This window comes from Sciurus carolinensis, chromosome 17 (assembly GCF_902686445.1).
Source record: "Sciurus carolinensis chromosome 17, mSciCar1.2, whole genome shotgun sequence".
Taxonomy (NCBI): domain Eukaryota; kingdom Metazoa; phylum Chordata; class Mammalia; order Rodentia; family Sciuridae; genus Sciurus; species Sciurus carolinensis.
Window position 1 is genome coordinate 18,786,372 of NC_062229.1, and position 25,360 is coordinate 18,811,731.

The 25,360-nt window shown below is 40.8% G+C and overlaps 1 protein-coding gene and 1 pseudogene across 1 annotated transcript; both read right to left on the bottom strand.

Annotated features, from left to right (window-relative positions):
* Window positions 1-14,264: 14,264 nt before the first annotated feature.
* LOC124968662 (olfactory receptor 7A17-like) lies at window positions 14,265-15,194 on the bottom strand. The gene has a single exon (XM_047531333.1). It carries the CDS (start codon window positions 15,192-15,194, stop codon window positions 14,265-14,267), a length of 930 nt encoding a protein of 309 aa, XP_047387289.1.
* A 4,850-nt stretch (window positions 15,195-20,044) lies between these two features.
* LOC124968660 (olfactory receptor 7A10-like) lies at window positions 20,045-24,751 on the bottom strand (annotated as a pseudogene).
* Window positions 24,752-25,360: the final 609 nt, after the last annotated feature.

Here is a 25,360-nt window from a genome sequence, read left to right on the forward strand (position 1 = left end):
GAGACTCTTAACACAAAGCAACAATAAGGATATTGAAACGTTCCTCTTACTATTTGATCCATACATATATTTAAAAAAATATTTTATTTACAGATAGGGTCTTGTTGAGTTGCTTATGGTCTCACTAAATGCTGAGGCTGACCTTGAACTTGTGATCCTCTTGCCTCAGCTTTGAGCTGCTGGACTTATAGGCATGTAACAACATGCCCAGGGCTCCATATATATTGTCTCCGTGTATTGAAATAGAACATTACTTCCCACATATACATATGCAATCATTAATTGCTTATCAAAAATTTAATAATGTTTAAGGACATGAAAGGTTAAATACCCTGATTTGATCAGTGCATATTTTATACCTGCATTGAGATATAAAATTGTACCTCATTAAAATAAGCATTTGTGTGCTATTCAAAAAGTTTTAAAAAGGTTGAACTCGATGAAAAGGCTAGGTACCCTGATTCGATAGTTATATACTCTCTTCCTGCAGTGACTCACATGCCATACCCTAAATTTGTTCGATGAGAATATTAATTTATAGAACATTAAGGCTTCAGACTTTAAAGATTTTTTAATTGTGGCCACAGATCCTCTCCTCTCTTCTGTGATAGTTTGTGTATAAATAAATAAGATTGATTTTCAAAACAATCGTGTGTCTAGATGGTGCTCCCAGTGAGCCCATCAGAAGCTTGACCATGGTAAATTGAGCGTGAACCCCCTGAACGCCGCAGCTCAGCAGTCACTTGGCTGTGGAGAGGGAGTTGGTGGCTGGTGACAGAGTGGCTGCCAGGGAGCTGTGGGCGGCAGCTGCTGCTGCTCATGTTGCACCCTGAGGAAAAGGTAAACCCCCAAATTTAATGTAGGATTTCAACTGAAGACATCTCACTTCCCAAAGAAAGCCAGAGGTCGGGGTCCATTTGGATGACTTTCTGAGCTCAAATAGTCCTCCTCGTGATCCAAAATTCTGATCCATAGAAAGGAAAGATCATTAAAAAAAAGGAGCAACACTGGGCTTCATCAAAATTTTACAGTTTTGCTCATCTAAAGACCCCACGAGCAAACTGGGAGTGGAAGCCCCTGATTAGAAAAAGATGCAAATCTCTCACACACACACACACACACACACACGCGTGCACGCGTGTGATAATAGGGGCAGCTGAGCTGGGCATGGTGCTCACACCTGTCATCCCGGTTACCCAGGAGGCTAAGGCAGGGGAATCGTGAGTTTAAGGCCAGTCCAGGCAACTCAGGGAGACCATGTCTCAAACAACAGCAACAAAACAAATAAACAAAAAGCTAAGTAATCACTTCTACAAATCTAAAGGAAGAAACAATACAAAATGGACAAAAGACTTGTAGACACCCTTTATCATAAAATATTTGAAAGTGGCCACTAAGCACAGTAAGCAAGCATCTGCATTGGGGTCCAGCCAGGAAAGCCACAGAGTCAAAGCATGAAGGGCCCTGTTCCATTGCCCTTGGTCACACTTGTCCAGGCACAGGTCAGTGTTGCTGTGACCATCTGGTCAGCAGGCTGCACAGAAGTCTTCTCAAGGCCCTCTTCATGTCCCTGTTCCTCAGGCTGTAGATAATGGGGTTCAGCATGGGAGTGACCCGCGTGTACAGGATGGAGGCAAACACCCCTGTCCAGGAGTCGCGTGTCCATGTGTTGCTGAGGTAGATACTCAGGCAGGTCCCGTAGAACAGGGAGACAACTGAGAGGTGAGAACCACAGGTGCAGAAGGCTTTATACTTCCCTCCTGCTGTTGAGATCTGCAGGACAGAAGCCACAATTTTAGAATAAGAGAAAAGGATTCCAGCAAGAGGGAAAAAGCCCACAATGCCTGTAACCATGTCCACTACAACTCTACTGATGAAGGAATCAGAGCAGCAAAGCTTGAGTGCGGGGACGTCTGGAATTCCATCCAGTGCTTGACAAAGATCCTCTGGAGGATGATTGCAAAGGCTCATCCTAAAAGGAATTGCCGGATGTTTTGCTCCGAAGCATGGTGTTTTCTCTGATAATATATTACTCATTTCAGTCTGAATGGATTGCTTAAGGGGACGAAGGGAATACAACAAAAATTCCAGAAAATATTACCAACAATCTGAAAAACAATGGGTCTTTACCACTAACAAAATTAAAAATAATTTTGCAACCATACAATGAGTCCCTGAAAGCCTCTGGAGAAAATAGTTGTAGATCTGCCTTTGTCTCCAACAGGCTGGTTAAATTTTAACGATGGTTTTGTTCATGTGTGGTGGTGAGGTAAGAGAATAAGGTTTCATAACATTCCTTCCTTCCTACAAAGAATATGTCACCCCTATAATAAACGTTGGCACACAATTACAATTGGGACCGCTGCCCTACTGTACCCCTTAACTCAGTAATTCAGATATTAACCAGATGGACGTAGTAGAGATAGTCACATGAGATGACTTGTCTATTGTTTTAACCACGAGAATATTAAGAATAGTTTTAGGTCACATAGAGTTTAGATATTAAGAAAGTAAATATTGGATTAGTTCACCGAGGTAGTTAGATATTCTTAAAACAATTGTGAATAGGTAAGGATAATCTTTAAGGTTACTGTTTTCTCATAATTTTCTGTTCCTTGTTAAAAACAATTTCTGCCTATGCTTTGAAACTTCTTTAATATTAACCACAAGATTGTCATTATAGCCTGAAGAAAAATGTATATAAACCCAGCCTTCCCCAGAATAAAGTGGGATTGATTGCACCAGAACTAGAGTCTGTGTCTTTCATTCTCCATCCATCGCCGACTGCTGTCTCCCCGCGCCCCGTTTACCGGTGTGGAACCCATGACTTCCTGCTAGGGCTGGACCCCGGCACAAGGACCTTAATGTAAGAACTCACAAGCAAAGAACATCAATTCCTGGATTCTTTCAGAAAAAAAAAATGTGGGAACATAATCAACTGATAGATTTGACTACACCAAGTTTACACATTTTTACACACTCCCCAAAATATCTCTATGCATACATGAAACAACAAAACTAAAAGGCAAACAGGTAATTTGTGTGGGGGAAAAACTCCAATACTTTGTAAGAATACATTTGAAAATGAGGGAAATGCCCTGCAGTGTCTATGCAAAAGTCTCGAGGGAGAGACTCTGCTGTACAGAGGTAACTGGCAAGCAACCCCACCTGCATGTTCAGCCTCAGAGATGTGCAAATCATTGCACAGTAAGGCTCTTAGACATACTTGTACTCAGCTGTGACATAATGCTTTCCAGGTGAACACCAAAGGGAGAAATGATACTATTGAAAGTGCATCCATGACTTCTGTTGCAAGATATTTGCAAGATCCTTGATGTGGATTCTTGCCAACAATACACAAACATAATCAAATATTTCCAATCTAATTAAATACATATCAAAATACACCATAACATGGCTGTTTTTCCCTACTCCCTTAATTGCAAAGCTTCTTGGACCTCTGCTCTTTCTCTGGGAGCACTGGATGCCTCCCTCCCATCTTCTCTTCAGCCTGTTAGTTCCATTTCATGGCCAGCAGTGAACCCTATGTTAATCAGTGCAATGTTCATTTCTCAGCTAAATGTCATGAATCAATGCAGCCTTGTGAGTAAATCCTCAATCAGGACAGGGAGCAGCCACAGAAGCCCTGCTATGTGGTAGGTTGGCCTGGCTCTCCACTGACCTCAGCTAAAGAGTCCTAGGTTCCATTTTCTCTGATACTCTCCTCCAGTGTCCACAGAGCTCTCAGACTCACCTGGAGACCAGCTCTGTGAGGAAGGTCTCTCTGGAAGTGCAAGGTCCTGCCTGGGTGGGGTTGATGGTGACTGAAGCTCTGTCCCCAGAAAACACAGCAGGAAGGAGTCAAGTGCTTGGCTCCTAGGCAGACTGAAGACCTCAAAGGACACCACCACATCCCGTCCAGCACAAGGCTGTGCACTGAGGGACCACATTAGAGCAGAGTCACAGCTCCGTATTTCTGCTCATTAGGCTCATTTCCCTCTTATTCCCCTGAGGGACACTGACCTGGAAAGACAAAATATTCTTCCTGCTGATTCTCTCTTCTCAAGAGACATGATTATAACCAAGTAAATCCAGTTTTTATTGTTCCTCCATGGATCCACCTGCCTTCCAGAGTTCCAGCCTCCTGGCTCTTCATCTCCCCTTTGACTAAAAGTGTTTTCCAAGTCTGACACTGATGAGCTCATCTTGATTGCTGCTCTTGTATCTTCAAAGCATGGACCTGTGTTGGGCAAAAAGCACTGATATACCAAAAAATAATCATTCCTCTTTAATAAGGGTGAGAACATGGTCTAAAGCCTTGGGCATTTCACATCATGTCTTCATGGTCCTTCCAACACTATCAGGAAATTTTGATTTTTACTTCTATTTTACTTGTTCTTTTTAGATATACATGACATAGACATATTACCCATACATGGAGTATAACTTATTCTAATTAGGATCCTATTCTTGTGGTTGGAGCAGGGAGGGGAAGAAGAGAAGTCCATTGGATCAGACAAAGGGGAATGATGGAAGGGAGGAGAGGGGGACAGGAAGGACAGTAAGATTAATTGGACACACTTTCCTATCCTTGTGTTTGAATATACGACAAGGGTAACTTCACATCACGCACAACCACAAGAATAGGATATTTATAGTTTTAACACGTTAAGAGCTCCCATGCAGCCCCTCATTTTGAAATATTTATTAAGAAAAGATGTAATTAGTTCTTATTTTGCACTATAATCTGAGATTAACATCTGACAAGAATTCTGCAATTTCATGTTTACTAAGGTCTATTCTATGCAGTCTCTTCTATGTAGTGATACTATTGTGAACTCCATCCACTACAGATCTTCGGCTGAGCAATGCTATTACATTAAGTGGAGATGGGACCTTCATTTGAATTCTGGCATGACCCTTACTCTTCTCAAATAAGTGACTCTGGTTCTCAACTACATATGTTTTTCCCCTGGGGATAATTGGCAATGTCTGCAGCATGGTACTAAACACCCATAGCAGCTCCCAACACAAAAAATTACCCTGCCCCCACATGTCAGCCTTGAGGAGGTGATCCGAACCAATTCTAGGCCAACTTCATCATTCAGAAGACTTACCAGGAATGCAAGTTCCAATGCAAAATGTGAGGTCATAGGTCTCCTGAAACTCTGTAATTTAACAAGGTCCAAAGTGTCCAGTACTATAGGTCCTGCTCTGTGAATCTCACTTTGAGTAGCAGGCTGTGATGCTCTATGGAGTCTGGTGTAGGTAGTTTTAGGTCTTCTCCTTCCAAATCATCATTCTGTGTTATTCCTGAAGGAAGTGCATCTACTCACTGTAGAGACAGTAATAATTTCCTGTCCAGTTATTATTATATAGTCTTTTATATATTACAGGGGAGTGAAACCAGAAGGGAACTACCAGTGAGTTACAAAACTGGATCTTTTTAATATTTATTTATTTATTCATTTATTTATTTATTTTGAGCCAGGGTGTCCCTATCTTGTCCAGGTTGGCCTCAAAATTGTCACCTGCTATCCTCAACCTCCAAGTCACTAGGGTGAAAGGTGTGCACAACCATTGTCAGTCAATAATTCTACGTGGAAGCTCTTACATGGCAACTAATGTAATTCTGAAAAAGACACTTTAGTAGGCAGAATAATGATCTCCAAAGATGTCTGGAACCTACTTCAAAGAGAGTTTGAATATGCTGGATTAAAAACTATAATCATTCCTTTCCCTTTTTAATGATTTATTATTGTGTTGTGGTTATATATAACAGGGGTGCTTATTGTGACATACTCACACTTGCATGGAATAGTATTTGCTCCATTTCAGGCCCCAGGACTTCCTCTCTCTGCTCTGCTCCCTCTCCTATTTCCCCTCCTGCACTCTCCTGGTCTTCCCACTATTTATTCACTGTATTTAGTTGGTGCTTTATAGACAGACATGAAGGTGGAATTCACAGCAGTGTGTTCATGTGTAGATATGGTATACGTAGGACGATGATCTCCCTTTCACTATCCCTCATACCCACTCCACTGTTCCATTCCTTGACTCCATTATTCTCCCTTCTAGTGTCATGTGATACCCTTTTTTATGCCTCATTTCTCTCTAGCTTCAACAGGTGAGAGAGAAATTTGACCCTTGATGTTCTGAGCCTGGCTTATTTCATTTAGCACAATGTTCTCCAGGACCATCATTTTCAAACAGGCCATAATTTCAATTTTCTTTATGACTGAGTAAAACCCCATTGGGCATATATACCATATTTTCTTTATATATCTTACTGTTGAATTTTTTAGACCATAATAACCTGTAGTAGAGTACACTAGCATAATAAAGATTGCCTTTCATGAAAAGCAGTTATATTGCTGACATACATGGGAATTATAAAGCAACACAGAAAAATGGTGGCCTCAGATTTTGCTCCAGTAAATTTCAAAAATTACCTCATGTGCCCAGTGCTGCCTGTTTCCATAAATACAGTAAAATACATGACTGTTTTATCAGTGAAACATAAAAACCTTCATCAATATGACATATTTCATGTGGGAAGAATGTTTTTGTAAGAAATATTTGCTGTCTGTAACATAAAGCATTCCTCTTTCAAAGAAAAATCAAAAGAAAATGTAGACGAACAGTTGACTGTCAGAGAAACTGAAGGCTAGATAAAGAGAGCTGGTTACATTGCATAGAGGTTCAAACCAGAATCATGTCAACTCCAGGGTTAACAGAATGAAGAGGTGTCACCTTCACAATCAGATTAAAACAACACAAGTCTATCTCTGAGTCTGAGCTGCCTGCAGTCATGGGCAGGTGCCCCTGAACCCCAAGGCAAGAGGCTTTCATCATTTCCTTCCAAAGAGCCTTCTCAGGACTCTCTTTACATCCTTATTCCTCAGACGGTAGATGAAGGGGTTCAGCATGGGGGTGACCATGGTGTACATCACCAAGACTGTTGCACTGGAGTGTGGGCTGTGGGTTGCACCAGAACTAAGATACAACTTAGCCCTGTGCAGTAAAATAAGGAGATCATGGAGAGGTGAGACGCACAGGTGGAGAAGGCTTTGTACCTCCCCTGAGCTGATGAGATTTTACAAATGAAGGACACTATCTTGGAGTAGGAGTAAAGGATGCCAGCGAGGGGTCCAACTTCCAGCAACAGTTACAAAATACCTGACCAAATCACTAATCAAGGTGTCAGAACAGGCAAGTTGGACCACCTGGTTAAGTTCACAGAAAAAGTGTGGAATTTCTAAGTGTGTGGAGAAAGACAGGCTCAACACCATTAAGCTTTGTATCAAGGCATGTAGGAGACTCAGGATCCAGCACACCAGAACCAGCAAACCACAGAGCTGGGAATTCATGATGGCAGTGTAGTGCAAGGGGTGACAGATGGCCACATATCTGTCACAGGCCATGATGGTCAGGAGGAAGTTGTCCACCTCTTCAAAAATCAAGAAAAAGCACATCTGGGTGATGCAGCCTTCATAGGTAATGGCTTTGCTTTGTGTCTAGATGTTCATCAGCATCTTTGGGATGGTGGTGGAGGTGAAGCAGATGTACACAAAGGACAGGTTGGAGAGGAAGAAGTACATGGGCGTGTGCAGGTGTGAGTCTGAGATGGTGGCCAGGATGATGAGCAGGTTCCCCAGCACAGTGACAAGGCACATGGACTGGAAAAGCCCAAAGATGAGGGGTTGCATTTCTGGGTCCTCTGAAATCCCAGAAGGAGGAATTCTGAAAATCTTGTATTGTTTCCTGGTTCCATGAAGTGGATGTGACTACTGAAAAGAGAAAGAATATATGACTACTTTCAATGGTTAATTTGAATTGTCAACTTGATTGGATTAAGAGATGTTGATGATGAAGAGGCTTCTGGGTGTGTCCATGATGGTGTGTCTAGGAATGATTGGAATGTGGGACAGGAACTGAAGTGGAGTCCCTCCCTAAGCATGGTCAGCACCACCCAATAGGAAGGAATAGAAACTGGAAGAACCAGGAAGCAGATGCAGATGCAAACTTGACTCTTGAATGGTTTCTTGATTGCTGCTTCAGTCCTGTGAGGATATCAGCCTCTGGTTTTTCAATCTTCTAAAGTAGACTCTTCCAGTGATTCTCCAGGTAGATTCTGATGCCTTGGTCTCAGACCAGGGAAGCACTGTTGATCTTTCTTGTTCTGGGTCTTCTGTGTCTTGGAGTTTGCAGCTGCTGTTTCTTGCTGCTCACCAGCTGTAGATGGCCATTGTGGACTATCCACCTTCTGCCTGTGTCAGACAATCTAATAGATCCCCTTTTTATATCATAATTCTGATTGATTCTGTTCCTCTAGAGAACACTGACTCGTACACTGATCTTCACACACATGGACAAAATGGATATAAATGTTATATTTCATATTTTCCAGTAAAGAAATTAATTTGTTTTGTTTCTGGGTCTGGTCACCCTAGGACGTCCCTAAAGCCATTACTGGTTAGGAATTCCTGCCTCACTCTAAGTCTTTCCTGGAGTTTTCTCCTTAAGCCTTTAAGGAGAAATTGCTATTTACCATGAAAGAGCATATGTGGAGTGCTGGACACGTTCCAGGCACTCTGCAGACCTCAACAACCAAAGCTCCTACATCCCATTGATGGGCAAAGAGCATATGTATATAGCCTTCCTCTTTGTGCCCAGGATCTGGCCTATATTTGCATTTCCTTATGCATATTAGCATTCCCATATGCATAGCTCATATTGTACACTTTAAACACATGTGGTCCTTTGGGTATTACTTACACTTCAACAAAGCTGTTCAAAAAAGAAATCATGATATACCATGCCAAGAGCTGAAAGTGCTCCAAAAAACAAAAGAACACACAAATGGAGAGAGTAGTTAGAAGGAGCTGTTTCGTGGGTGTGTGTGTGTGTGTGTGTGTGTGTGTGTGCATTTGGCTAAGTGTAACTCCTAGGTGATTTCTGTGCTTGTAGGCACTCTACACTAACCGACCCTGCCCTCAGTCTCTGAGGTTTCTATTTTCATGGTTTTCCATACAGTAATTAAAAAGAAACTTAGAGAACTGAAAAGCATATTATACAGCATGCTGAAAACATCAACATGAAGAGTAATGAAGTTGACCAAGAATTTGGCACACTATTACAGAGCAGACAATGTTTCTATGACATTATGGCAGATGATAAATGCTAAGCTATCACTTGTCAAATGAACCAGGAATGAAGTCTATTGTACATGGACATTTCAAATACAGAGTTAGCACCCCTTCTTTTTGACAGCAAAAAATCTCTCCAGACACTGCTCAATATCCCCTAGGGCAGAAATATCACGAGTGATTGAGATCCACTCTGAAATTAACAATAGCAAAATACTTTTGCAGCGTTGATATAATAGTAAAGCAATGATTTAAAAACTAAGAAAGACCACAAGGAGAAGTATGGATAGCATAGTCCCATTGTGAAATACCATACATCCTTTGAAACATCTAAAGGGTGTTGTGTTAGTTGATTTGAAGGAACTCAGCAGACATCTTTCAGAGAGAAGGAAAGAGGGCACAAGCTAGAACAGACCACAACCAAAGCAAGGGCATGTCCAGTGTGCATAGGAGCCTATGCCTGCATTTGTTTGAAGAGTGTATGAGCTTGTCATTAAGCAGAATAAGAAGAAAAGTGGAGTGTTATAATTCAATTCATGTGTGAAATATGAAATACTCAAATCAGGGTCATTAGCATTTCCCTCGCCTTAAACATTTGTCAATTCTTTTTGTTGGGAACTACCTAACTTCATTGTTCTTATTTTTTTGTAAATATGTCTTATAAAACTGTTAGAGTATTTTGGAGTAATTTTCAGTTTGCTTCCTAGGATTATAAAATTTTAGAGATAAAATGTATAAGAAAAGATTTTACTGAAAACTTCCCAGCATGTGGTGGGACACAGGAGCCCTTCTTCCTGTGCCTGGGAACTGCTGTGGTTATCAGGCCTCCCTGGCTCCTCCCCTGCCTTTCCTGCCTCTGCTGACAACCAGCCTATGTTCTACCACACTGAGTCTTCAATGTTCTCCTATTCTTTATTAAAAATGCCCTCTGTACATGTTCATGGGTTCCATGTCACTTTTCAATACATTCATTCACCACACACTGATTGAAACAAAATGGAATGAAAACTCTAAACATCCACTGGAAAGATGGCAAATAGGAGTTATTTAATGATATCAACATGGGTTACAAATTCAAGACTAAATTGCCAAACAAATGGAAATAGCACAAAATGAAGGAAGACCTATAAACTGCATGACAGGGAAAATATGTAAAGTTTTAATATTGGTCATGCAAAAATATGTATGTCACAATATGCTAAGTAAAGATAAAATGAGCTTTCATCGAGAGGGAAATAAGCATGAATGCCTTTCAATGATGCCTAAAGGTGATGCCTTTCTGAGCAATGCACCTGAGCAGAAAAAGACAAAACACAATCATAAGCAAAAGCAGAGATGTGAAAAGCAGTTGGAAATGTGTATCTAAGGTGATGTAGCATGAGGGCTGCATGAGAATATTCACTACCTTTTTTAAAGCAAGTGTTCAAAAAAGAAAATATCACATTAGACACTCAATACATTCCAAAAAAGTGCAAACAAATACAGTCAATATTTATAGGCTTGGACTTACAAAAGTCATAATTTTTCAATATTCCTCACAAAAATATTTCTGCATACATGAAAATAGGCAGTCTGTAAAAGAAAATGAATCTTCAACAATCTTTTAAATAAATGCATTGGAAAACGAGTTGGGGATAAAACCTCCCAGTATACAATAGAAAAACTGGCATAGACCCTCAGCAATTAGAAGTAAGTGCTCAACAAACTCACAGACACAGGCTCAGATATATAAACCATTCCAAAATAAGTCTCCTAGGTGTATCTCTATTCAAATGTTAAATTGCTTTTTAATGAGACAAGAGAAATAACACGTTAAAATATACATCCATTCATGTGTGTGTGTGTCTGTGTGTGTGTGTGTGTGTGTGTGTGTGTGTGTGTATACATAGATCAAACTTTCCTTATCCATTCGCCTGTTTAAGGGCATCTAGGTTATTTCGATAGTTTATTAATTCTGAAGCCAAATCAAAAAAAAATCAATACTTTCTCCGATATGTTGCTGCTAATTCACAATGAGGGTGGGGAATATGGAAGAGTAGTTACATTATATTAGGTAGAGGGGGTGAAGGCAGGAAAAGTGGTGAGGGGGAAGGAATAATAGCAGAGTGAAACAGATATTAACACATCATATACACATATTACTGCCTGAACAATGTGCTCCTTACAATATATACAATCAGAAAACTGAGAGATTATAATCCATTATGTATGATCTATCAAAATGTATAAATCCATTCTACTGTCATGTACAACTACATAGAACAAATGAAAACTTTTAAACAATATGTGTCCCATGGCCATTTACAGTAATATAAATTTACAAGATCCTTCCTCAGAATCTTGTACAGAATACATAAATGTAATCAAATATTTTTCATCTACAGTACACAATCATAAAATTACACCCTAATTTCACTGTTTTTCCCTTTACAGTTAATCCTTATTCCTCTACTCCTTTAACTGCAGAGATCCTCAGGCCTCTGCTCTTTCTCTGGGAGCACTGGACACCTCCCTCCCTTCTTCTCTTCAGCCTCCATTCGCTCCATTTCATGGCGAGCAGTGAACCCTGAGTTAATCAGTGCAATGTTCACTTCTCAGCCAAGTGTCGTGAATCAATGCAGCCTTGTGAGTAAATCCTCAATCAGGACAGCGAGCAGCCACAGCAGCCCTGCTCTGTCCTAGGTTGGCCTGACTCTCCACTGTCATCAGCTAAAGAGTCTGGGATTCCATTCTCTCTGATGCTCTCCTGCAGCGTCCACTGAGCTCTCAGACTCACCTGGAGACCAGCTCTGACAGGAAGGTCTCTCTGAAATTGCAAGGTCCTGCCTGGGTGGGCTTGATGGTGACTGAAGCTCTGTCCTCAGAAAACACAGAAGGAAGGAATCAAGTGCTGGGTTCCTAGGCAGACCAAACACCTCAAAGGACACCACCACATCCCGTCCATCACAAGGCTGTGTACTGAGGGACCACATCAGAGCAGAGAGTCACAGCTCCCTATATCTGCTCATTAGACTCATTTCCCGCTTGGCCGCTAGAGGGACACTGGCCTGGAAAGACAGGAAACTCTTCCTGCTGATTCTCTATTACCAAGAGAATTGCTTATAGTCCAGTAAACCTAGATTTTATTATTCCCCCATGAATCCACCTGCCTTCCAGTGGTCCAGCCTCCTGGCACATCTTCACCCATTTGGCTGAAAGTGTTTTCTAAGTCTGACACTGATGAGCTCATCTTGACTGGAGCTCATGTGTCTCTAGGCATGAACCTGTGCTGGGCAAAAAGCACCAATACCCCAGAAAAGTCACTCCTCTTTAACAAGGGTGAGCACTGTGTTCCCTTTGTCTAAATCTTGGGCATTACACTTCTTGCCTCTGTGGTCCTTTCTCAAATTGTCATTAAGTTATAGTTTTAAGACCAGTTAAGAGCTCCCAATCAACCTTTAACTTAAAAATGTTTATTAGAAGGAGATGTGATTGGTTCACTTCATGCATCATAACCTGAGCCTAATACCTGATAGGAACTGGGAAACTTCATTTTTATTGACTTCTATTCTGTGAAGTCGATTTTACATAGTGATACTCCTATGACCTCCATCTCCATGGCAGAAAAATGGGGTGACAAATGCTATACTGTAAGGAGCGATGAGACCTTCGTTTGACTTCTGGCAGGATGCTTCCACTTCATATACATGGGCATTTGGTTTTGACCTACATATATTTTCCCCCAGAGGATATTTAACAATGTCTTAACATTGGTACTAGCCATCTACCACGCCCACAACAGCTCCCAACACAAATAATTACCCTAGTTCTAAATGTCAACAGTGAAGGGTAATCAAAACCAATTCTAGACCACATTTCTGCATATTTATGCAGAAGAATCACCAAAAGGCAAGTACAAAAGCAAATGCTGAGACCATAGGACTACTAAGGTTCCAGGAACTCTGCATTCTTATTTGATAAAGGTGGTCTTGGTACTGCAGGTGTGGTCTGGGGACCTCTCTCTGAGGAGCAAGGCTGTGAAATTCTGTGAGAGTCTGGTGTAGGTAGTTGTAGCTCTTCTCCTCTGCAAACTGTCTTTGTAAGTTATTATTTTTGTGTATTTATGAAAGGCTGTGTGTTCTCTCACTCTAAAGAAGGTAATGATGTCTGTGTATTCTTGTTGCTGTTATTGCTACGGTTATTATCATTTCATCATACTGCAGACCGACCCCAGAGGTGACCCACCACTGGGCAACATGCCCTGACTATTTTTATTTATTTATTTATTTATTTATTTATTTATTTATTTATTTATTTACCTGGGTTTTCCTAACTTGCAAGACTGGTTTCACAATGACCATCCTCCAGCTTCAGCCTCCAAACTCTTGGATTAATGTTTTGCTCCACCATATCCAGCCCATTATTCCATACCACTGCTCTTGAAACACAACCAATATCACTGTGAAAAAGAACGTGTAGTAGGCAGGATAATGATCATGAAAGGATGTCTAGATTCCACTTCAAGAAGAGTTTGAACATGATGACTTTACAGTTATAAATTTAATTTTATGATCCCAGTAACCTGCCACAATCAACACCATTATACTAAAGTCCAAATTACCAAGAGGAGCAGTTAAAGCATTGACATACACAGAATTGATAAAGCAAAGGAGAAGCACTTCAGTGACACTTTTCCCTCTACTGCAAATTACAAAATCCAACTCAGGGGCCCAGTGCTGTACTTCTACATAACATAGCAAAATAAATGAATATATTTCAGTAACACATATAAACATATAAATACAATATATTTCAAGAGGGAAGAAATGATTTGTAGGAAATCCTTCCCATCCCATGACACACATGTGAATTTCCAAAGGTTTTTCATTTTTTTTTTTTGTCCAAAGTTTGTAAAAATTTAGAATCTCAGACGATGTGAAAAACTGCTGAGCATCACAGAAAGCAGGAGAATGAATGAAGTGGGTTGTTAATGGTAGAGAGAGGTTGAACTCAGAGGAGTGAATCTGCAGGAAATCAATAGGAGGAGGAAGCTTCACATGCCCAATCTCATCAGAAATTCCAACTCTGGCTCTGAGGCTTGCTACCTGCAGTCAGAGGCATGGGCTTCTGAACCTTCTACAGTTGCCCTCCAAAGAGCCTTCTCAGGGCTCTCTTTACATCCTTATTCCTCAGACTGTAGATGAAGGGGATCAGCATGGGGGTGACCACAGTGTACATCACAGAGGCTGTGGCACTGGAGTGTGAGCTGTGGGTTGCACCAGAACTGAGGTACACACCAAGTCCTGTGCAATAAAATAAGGAGACCACAGAGAGGTGAGATGCACAGGTGGAGAAAGCTTTGTATTTGCCCTGAGTTGATGAGATTTTACAGATGGAGGACACTATCTTGGAGTAGGAGTAAAGAATGCCAGCGATGGAGCCACCTGCCAGCAACACAGATGCAATATACATCACCATGTCATTAAGGAAGGTGTCAGAACAGGCAAGTTGGCCCACCTGGTTGAGTTCACAGAAAAAGTGGGGGATTTCTAGGTTTGTGCAGAAGGACAGTTGCAAGACCATTAAGCTTTCTAACAAGGCATGCAGGAGACTCAGAATCCAGGACACTAGAACCAGCAAACCACAGAGCTGAGAATTCATGATGGCAGTGTAGTGCAGAGGGTGACAGATGGCCACATATCTGTCGTAGGCCATGACAGTCAGGAGGAAGTTGTCCAACTCTATAAAAACCATGAAGAAGCACATCTGGGTGATGCAGCCTGTGTAGGTAATGGCTTTGCTCTTTGTCTGTATGTTCAGCAGCATCTTTGGGATGCTCGTAGAGGTGAAGCAGGTGTCCACAAAGGACAGGTTGGAGAGGAAGAAGTACATGGGCTTGTGCAGGTGGGAGTCTGAGATGGTGGCCAGGATGATGAGCAGGTTCCCAAGCACAGTGACCAGGTACGTGGAGAGGAAAAGCCCAAAGATGAGGGGCTGTAGTTCTGGGTCCTCTGAAAATCCCAGTAGAAGAAACTCTGAAACTTCTGTTTTATTTCCTTGTTCCATGTGGTGGATATTACTCCCAAAAAATTAATAAATAACATGACTTCTCTTCACACATATGGACACCACTGATTTGATTGAAATGGGACAATTCATCCAGATGCAGTGGTACATACCTGCAATCATCCAGGATGAGGATGATGGATTTCAAGTTCAAGGCTAGCCTCAACAATTTAGTGAGGCCCTAAGCAACTTAGAAAGACCTTGTCTCACCCTAAAAAGGACTGCATTGTGGTTCAGTGGTAAAGTATCCCAGTGTTCAAATCCCAGTACCAAAATCACAAAAACAAAAAAACTGAAATGGGTCAATTTATATTTTCCAGTAAAGAAACTGATTTTGGTGGCAATCCAAGATGGCAGACTATAGGGTGACTGCATCACCTGTCGCTCCAGAACCCAGGATGCAAGAAGGGGAGGCATTGAGAGACTCAGACTAAAACAGAGCCACGGGGTGAGTCTCCCCCACCGGGTGAAGCTCGGCCTGGGCAGCAGGCCCGGATAGGGGCGGCTTATCAGAGCAGTACAGGGCAGCTAGAGTCTTCCTCAAGTAGCCTTGCTCTCTCTGGTGGTGGGCTCCTCCCACACGGCCAGCTTCTCGGAGCAGGCCCCCCAGTGAGAGCCTTTCTGCACAGAACCAGCTCCAAGTCCCGGAGCCAGCGGCGAGCTCCGGCCCACAGGCAGCTTCAGGGGCCAGGACAGGGCAGCGAGGGACTTTCCCAAGCAGCCCGGCTCCCTCCTGGCGGCAGGCTCCTTTCACGGCCAGCTTCTCAGTGCAGACCGCCCAGTGAGAGCCTTTCTGCACAGAAACAGCTCCAAGCCCTGGAACCAGTAGCAGGCTAGGGGCAGCTTTCTTTGGAAGCACTGCATTATCAAGTTCCTCCAAGACTTCAGGCTACTGAAGGTGGGGAGGTGATAAACTGGAAATCTTCAGGGACACTATAAGCCAATAGTGAAAATCTGCAATATCTCAGAGTCTCACTGACATCTGACCAACATGAGAAAACAAGGGGAAAAAATGTCCCAAAAAAACCTAGATACTATATCAATAAAACCCAATGACAGCACAGCAGAAAAAATGTCAGAAAGAGAGTTAACAATGTACATAATTAAAGCAATCAGGGAAGCAAACGAGGAGATGAAAGAGCAAATGCAGGCATTGAAGGAGGAGATGAAAGAGCAAATGCAGGCATTAAATGATCGCACCAATCAACAGTTAAAAGAGCAATTACAGGAAGCAAAAGATCATTTCAATAAAGAGTTAGAGATACTGAAAAAACAACAAACAGAAATCCTTGAAATGAAGGAAACAATAAACCAAGTTAAAAACTCCATAGAAAGCATAACCAATAGTATAGAACACCTGGAAGACAGAATCTCAGACATTGAAGAAAAACTATTTAATCTTGAAAACAAAGTTGACCAAACAGAGAAGGTGGTAAGAAATCATGAACAGAATTATGGGATATCATGAAAAGGCTAAATTTAAGAATTATTGGGGTTGAGGAAGGCTTAGAGAAACAAATCAAAGGAATGAACAATCTATTCAATGAAATAATATCAGAAAATTTCCCAAATATGAAGAATGAAATGGAAAACCAAGTACAAAAGGCTTATAGGACTCCAAATACACAAAATTACAACAGACCCACACCAAGGCACCGTATTATGAAAATACCTAACATACAAAATAAAGACAGAATTTTAAAGGCTGCAAGTCAAAGGAATCAAATCACATTCAGGGAGAAACCAATAAGAATATCTGCAGATTTTTCAAACCAGACCCTAAAAGCTAGAAGGACCTGGAACAACATTTACCAAGCCCTGAAAGAAAACGGATGCCAACCAAGAATCTTATACCCAGCAAAACTTATTTTCAGATTTGACGACAAAATAAGATCCTTCCATGATAAACAAAAGCTAAATAATTTACATAAAGAAAACTGGCATTACAGAACATTCTCAGCAAACTATTCCATGAGGAAGAGATGAAAAACAACGATGCAAATCAGCAACAGGAAGAACTAGTCTAAAGGAATAGCCAAATAAAGGAGAAACCAAATCATGTCAAAAAACAAAAATGAGTCAAATGACTGGGAATACAAATCATATCACAATAATAAACCTGAATGTTAATGGCCCTGAACTCATCAATCAAGACATAGACTGGCAGATTGGATTAAAAAGAAAAATCCAACAATATTCTGCCTGCAAGAGACTCATCTCATAGAAAGAGATACACATAGACTAAAGGTTAAAGGATGGGAAAAATATACCATGCACATGGACTCAGCAAAAAAGCTGGAGTATCCATCCTCATTTCAGATAATGTGGACTTCAAGCCAAAACTAGTCAGAAGGGATAAAGAAGGACATTACATACTGCTTAAGGGAAGCATAAATCAGCAAGACATAACAATCATAAATATCTATGCCCCAAACATTGGCTCATCCATGTACGTCAAACAAATCCTTCTTAATTCCAGAAATCAAATAGACCACAACACAATAATACTAGGCGGTTTTAATACACCTCTCTCACCATTGGATAGATCTTCCAAACAAAAATTGAATAAGGAAAACATAGATCTCAATAACACAATCAACAATTTAGACTTAACCGACATATATAGAATATACCATCCAACAAAGAATGAATACACTTTCTTCTCAGCAGCACATGAATCCTTCTCTAAAATAGACCATGTTTTATGCCACAAAGCTACTCTTAGCAAACACAAGAAGATAGAGATACTACCTTGTACTCTATGAGATCATAATGGATTGAAATTAGAAATAAATGACAGAACAAAAAACAGAAAGTTCTCCAACACCTGGAGATTAAGTAATACACTATTTTACGATGAATGGATAACAGAAGACATCAGGAGGGAAATAAAAAAATTCTTAGAAGTAAACGAGAACAAAGACACATCATATCAAAATCTCTGGAACACTATGAAAGCAGTACTTAGAGGAAGATTTATTTCATGGGGCACATTCAACTGATTTCTATTTTGTCTCTGGGTCTGGTCATTCTACAGCATCCCTAATGCCATTACTTAGTATGAGTATGACTTTCTCTCTAACTCTATGCTTGTTTTCCAGAACTCATGCATTGTGCACTGTTAATGAGAAATGACCTCTTACCATTGAGGAGCAAAACAGAGTGCTGGCCACATTCCTGGCACTATCCAGGTCTCAATAACAGAAGCTCCTACATCCTGTCACTGGAGAAAGAAAATATACATGGAGCAAATCACAGGTCTACTACATTTTTGTGCTAAGGGTATATCACATGTATTGACATATGTGATAGGTAATGGGCATCTTCATTTTTATGGAAGTCTCTTCTATGAAGTCTGTCTTATGTATTGATACTATTATGAACTCCATCCTCTACAGAAACTGGGCTGACCAATGCTATTAACTTAAGAGAAAAGACTCTCATTTGAATTCTGGTATAATATTTCCAGTTCCTAAGATCTGAGCCTGATATTTTCAGCTTGAGATATTTTCCACTGGAAATATATGATGAAGTCTCAATGCTGGTACTAAACATCTACATCATCCACGACAGCTCCCAACACAAATAATATCCCTGCTTCCAAATGTCAAAAGTGAAGAGTTCATCAAAACCAGTTCTACACAAACTTCAATATGCAGAAGATTCATCACGGATGCAAGTTGTGATGCAAATGCTGAGACCATAGGTCTACTGTGGTTGCAGGACCTCTGCATTCTTCCTTGACAAAGGTGGTCCTGTTACTGGAGGTCCTGATCTGTGGACCTCTCTCTGAGGAGCAAGACTGTGAAGTTCTGTGAAAGTCTGGTATAGGTAGTTTTAGGTCTTCTCCTGCCAAAATTCTCTTTATATTATTATTTTTGTGTATTTTTTTGAAAGGAAGTGTGGTCACTCACTCTAAAGATTGTAATTATTTCTGTGTATTATTGTTGCTGAGTTATTGTTATTATCATTTCATCATACTGCAGATTGACCTCAGATGTGGCCCACCCCTGAGCTAAATGCCCTATTTATTTATTTGTTTGCTTGGGTCTCCCTAACTTGCAAGGCTGGCTTCACAATGACCATCCTCCAGCTTCAGCCTCCAAGCTCTTGGTTTGAAGGTGTGCTCCACTGTGTCCAGTCAATAATTGCATACAAGGGCTCTCGAAACACTACAAGTATCACTGCTAAAAAGAACTTGTAGTAGGTAGAATAATGATCTATCAAGGATATCTCAATTAGCTCAATCCTAATCCACAGAACTTTTGAATATCTTGGCCTAAATTTTTAATATGTGACCCCAGTAACCTACAACAACCAACACCATTATACTAAAGTCCAAGTTATCAAGAGGAGCAGTTAAAGTATAGACATACACAGAAATGATACAGCAAAGGAGAAGCACATCAGTGACACATTTCCCTCTACTACAAACTACAAAATCCACTTCAGGGCCCAGTGCCCTGCTTCTGCATACACATAGCCAAACTCAGGAATATGTTTTTCAGTAAAAACAAAGAAACATTCATTGATATGATGTATTTCAAGAGGGAAGAAATGATTCCTGAGACATCCTTTCTGACCCATGACATGAAAGGGAATTATCAAAGGTTTTTTGGTTCAACATTATAAAGATTTTATAAATTCAAAGTAAAAAACTACTGAGCATCATAGAAAGCATGAGACAGAATGAAGTGGGTTGTTAATGGTAGAGAGAGGTTGAGATCAGAGGAGTGAATCTGCAGGAAATCAATAGGAGGAAGAAGCTTCACATGCCCAATCTCCTTAGAATCCCAACTCTGGCTCTGAGGCTTGCTGCCTGCAGTCAGGGGCATGGGCTTCTGAACCTGCTACAGTTGCCCACCAAAGAGCCTTCTCAGGGCCCTCTTTACATCCTTATTCCTCAGACTGTAGATGAAGGGGATCAGCATGGGGGTGACCACAGTGTACATCACCGAGGCTGTGGCACTGGAGTGTGAGTTGTGGGTTGCAGAAGAACTAATGTACACACCAAGTCCTGTGCCATAAAATAAGGAGACAATGGACAGGTGAGAAGCACAGGTGGAGAAGGCTTTGTACCTGCCCTGAGCTGATGAGATTGCACGGATGGAGGACACTATCTTGCAGTAGGAGTAAAGGATGCCGACAAGGGGACCACCTCCCAGCAACACAGATGCAAAATACATCACCATGTCATTAAGGAGGGTGTCAGAAAAGGCAAGTTGGACCACCTGGTTACGTTCACAGAAAAAGTGTGGGATTTCCAAGTTTCAGCAGAAGAACAGTTGCAACATCATTAAGCTTTGTAGCAGGGCATGCAGGACACTCATGATCCAGCACACAAGAACCAGCAAACCACAGATCCAGGGATTCATGATGACCATGTAATGCAGGGGGTGGCAGATGGCTAGAAACCTGTCATAGGCCATCACAGCCAGGAGGAAATTGTCCAACTCTACAAAAATAAAGAAAAAGCACATCTGCGTGATGCAGCTTGTGTAGGTAATGGTCTTCCTCTGTGTCTGGATGTTCACCAACATCTTTGGGATGGTGGTGGAGGTGAAGCAGATGTCCACAAAGGACAGGTTGGACAGGAAGATGTACATGGGTGTGTGCAGGTGGGAGTCTGAGATGGTGGCCAGGATGATGAGCAGGTTCCCCAGCACAGTGACCAGGTACATGGAGAGGAAAAGCCCAAAGATGAGGGGCTGCAGTTCTGGGTCTTCCGAGAATCCCTGCAGAAGAAACTCTGAAACTCTTGTGCTGTTTCCTGGTTCCATGTGGTGGATGTGACTACCAAAATAAAAAGAAAAATATCATGACTCCTCTTTACATATATGGTCACCACTGCTTTAGTTGAAATGGGAAAATTCAGTTGGACCTGATGGCACGTTACTGTACCCCATTGACTGTGGATGCTGAGGTAGTGCATTGCAAATTCAAGGCCAGCCTCAGTCATTTAGCAAGGCCTTAAGTCACTTCCTGTGACTCTGTGTCTAAATAAAAACGCCTGCAGTGTGGATCAGAGGAAATGCAACCCTGGATTCAATTCCCAGTACCAACACAACAGAAATGAGACAATTTATACTTTCCATCATAAACCAGTTTCCGTATGTGGACTCTTGAGAAGAGTGTAGCATTTTGCTTCATATCGAATTACACTGAGTAATTATATTATAAAATATGGTTCTTGTGCTTTTTTTAAATGAAAGTCATTACACTCTATTCCAAGAGTAAAAATAACATTAGGATGGCTTGCCAAACAAAAACAAAAAAATAATAAAAGAAAGAAAGTGACCTCTGTTTTGTTCTGTTTTGTTTTTTCTGGTTCTGGTCATCCTAGGGCATCACTAATGCCATTACTGAGTAGGAATTTCTGTCTAACTGCAGACTTTATTCTGCAGTTCACACATTGTACACTTTCTTAAATATGTTTTATTTGCTCTAATTAATTATACATGACAGTAGAATGTATTTTGACACATCATATATAAGTGGAGGATAACTTCTCATTTTGCTGGTTGTACCTGAAGCCATTGCACACTTTTAATGAGAAATTCTTTCTTACCACTGAGGAACACATGCAGCGTGCTGGCCAAATTGCAGGCACTGCCGAGTGCTTGTCCACAAAAGCTCCTACGTCCCAATGGTGGACAAGGAACATGTGCATGGGTCAAATCACAGGCCCATTACGTTTTTGTGCTAAGGGTATATCACATGTATTGACATATGTGGGAACTCACTGAATTACGCACATCAAATACATGTGGTCCTTTGAACATTCATTACCACTCAATAAACCTGTTTTAAAAAGAATAATCATGTCACATGGTTGATGATGAATCAGATATGAGAAAAACAAAATCAGGTTGAGTGGAGACAGTAGATAAGAGGTTGTATTTAATGTGTGTGTTTGTGCACATGCTGAGTGTGGAACTCAGGGCTGATTGTGGACACTCTACACTGACCAACACCCGGAGACCTGGAGATACTATTTTTGTGGTATTTCCAAACAAAAAGGAACACCAAAAGAACCTGAAAGAACCAAAAAGTGGTATACAGCATGTTAAAATATCAACAGGACAATAATAAAAATATATATATCAACATCCAAAATAATTAAATTCACAAAGTCTTTGTGTACACACATATACAGGTAATGTTCCTATGACATTGTGGCAGGTGATAAATGCTCAGTTATCTCTTAGAAATGAATCAGGAATGAAGACTACGAGTGTAGGTGGACATTTCACATAACACACAGTAAGATATCCAACTGATAGGAAAAATTAGATGGTAGAATACATCCTTATAAAAGTGCCATCTCTCTGGGAGAAGATGAAGTTGATCTCCTAGCTCACACATTTACTAATAATCAAACAGTTTAAAGACCTCAGTGGAAAAATGCAAAACACATTTGAGAAGAATATCTAGACATTGTATATGAAATCTACAGTGAACTACTACGTTGTAAGACAAGAAACTCAGAATAAGAAGATAAGCACAGATCACTAAATACAATTTGAAATTGTTCAATAGTCAGAAAATCACCCCAATAGTCAGTAGAGGAACACTAATTGTGACATCACTTGAAATGCTGATAATTTTGGAAAAATAGGAGGATATCAATAACAGGGAGATCAAAACAGTGGTGATAAGAACAAAGATTAGCTCCAAGCTGTTAAGAAAACAGCAAGATATCATCATATTCTTCTGCTTTGGAAAACACCCTAAGGAGCCCTTGAATTGATGGCATTGGAATTCTCAAACAGAAAAGAGGAACTCTCTGAGGTGGTGGAAGACAAGGGACTTGGTGCCATGTCTTGGTGACAGGCTTGGGACAGGGATGAATGGGAAAGCTGAAGATGTTCTTTCACCCAGCTTCTCGATCTTCTCACCTACAACATTCTGGTCAGCTTACACTTTGGGATTCGGCTGTCCTGTGCCTTGTAGTACATTAAGCAGCATCCCTGAGCTCTCTTGATGTGAAAAGTCTCTGCACACTACTCAATGTCCCCTGGGAGACACAGATATCACTCATGATTTAGAACCACTTTGAAACTAACAATACCAGAATATTTTGGCAGCCTTGATATAATAGTAAAGCGATGTTTACAAAAGTAAGAAAGACCACCAAAAGTATGGGTGGCACAGCCTCACTGTGAAATACCCTGCATCCTTTGAAATATCTAAAGTGCATTCTGTTAGTTGATTGAAAGGAACTCTGCAGTCATCTTTGAGAGAGAAGGAAAGAAGGGACAAGCTAGAACAGACCACAGCACTAAACACAGGCATGTGCAATGTGCACAGGAGCCTATTCCTGCATTTGTATGAAGAACACATGAGCTTGTCAGAATGCAGAATAGGAAGAAAAGTTCAAACATAAACTAAGAACTTACAGGTAAACAGAGTGGCAGAGTTAGTAAGTTTACTGTGTATTCATCATTTTCATCTAAAGCAATCAGTGTATGCATTTTGTTTCCATTTTTTGCAATATGTCACACTGATTAAAATTTATTTCAGTCTTTTGAGAAAGGTATCTGCTGCACTTTGTTTTGTGGTTTTGGTTTGTTTTTTCATTTTGTGTTGCTTTGCTGTGTTTTGGGTTCTTCTTGCAAGGCCACAAGTGAACCTGGGACCTTTTGCATGATAAGCAAGTGTTCTATGACTGAACCTCAGCCTCACTCTGAATTTTTTTAACTGAGACATAATAGCTGTGTACACTAGCAGGGCCTAGTGTGATCATTGAACACGTGTGTGAAATATAACATGCTCCAATCAGGGTCATTAGCACTTGTCTCTCCTTAAACATTCATCAATTCTCTGTGTTAGAAATTTCTAACTTTTCTTATTCTTTATGGAAATCATATAATCAAAAACTAGTATGTAGGCAGGCTCTGGGGCTGTGGTGGGAGGACACCAGCATGACCTTGGTCCTTGTGACTGGCAGCTCCTGTGCAGTCACAGTCTGGAGAGGATTCAAGATGACCAATGAAGAACCGCTTCCCAAAATGGTTGGACTGAGTGAAGCAACATAGGAACAAGAGAGGCAAGAGTGTCCTTCTCAAAGTCAGTGCCCCAAGCAAGTCATCAGACCAGGGTTGCCCACCAAGATCAACAATGGGAGACCCAGGGACTGACTTGTTTTTCCTAAAAAGGAAAGTGGGAAAACTGGGCCAGACTAAAGACAAACTGGAACAAACCCAAAGTGGACTGAGTGCCTGGAAGATTAGGCCTGATAGGTAAACAAATCATACTCCCCAGACAAGACTTCCTGACAGTCCCATTAAGTGAAAGCTGGGTTGGGACACCCAAGTGCTCATTTCCACACTGATACTCAGACTTTTTGAGCCAAGAAAGAAAGAAAAAGCCACATTCTTACACTGTGCAGCTTGTAATGAATTGTGTAAAACTTACCAGGTGAAATTTGTGTTTCAGCTTTTTTCTCTTCCCTTTGTCCTTGCTTCTGAGACCTGATGCCGTCAGATTATTCTGAAGAAGAGGCCATCTCCAAAAACTTCCCCTTCTAGGAAATGCAGACACTTGAGCAATGTTTCTGTTTGCAGAAAATAGCATGAGAAACAGAAGTGTATGTGGCACCCTCTGTCTAGAGACAGGTTGGAGAGCTGCAAACAGAGATATCAGTCAAGACTTGAACATGTAAAATTCCAGTAAAATGAAGAAATGGAAAATGCTTCACACTTAACCTTGAGTATAATGACCTGAAGACACTGTGTATCAGTTTTGCCAATAAGACTGTGGACTTCATGATTGTTGTTGAATCTCTGGGTCAAAGAGGTGATTATGTATTTAATTGTTTTTGTGTGTTTCTTTGTTTGGGTTGGTTTTTTTTTTTGATTTTTGTTTTTTTTTTTTCTGAGAAAGAACCTTTAATAGTCATGAGGAAGTCAAATAATAGATGTCAGTACAAGTCATGCATGCATGGGGGAATGTGATCCTTTGTTGAATTTGCGTCTTTTGTATTACACTCTTGATGTTGAATTAAATGTGTCGTGAAATAGTAAAAAAAAAAAAAAGAAAAATAAGTAGAGTGCTTTGGATGTAATATTATGTTTGCATCAAAAGATTATAAACTTTTGGACATAACACCATATAAGGAATGGTTTCAATGAAAACTTCCCACTGTGTGGTGGGACACGGACCCC

Bases quoted from the DNA above. Each gene is read 5' to 3' on its own strand.
- LOC124968662 (XM_047531333.1), bottom strand. From the start codon at position 15,194: ATGGAACAAGGAAATAAAACAGAAGTTTCAGAGTTTCTTCTACTGGGA.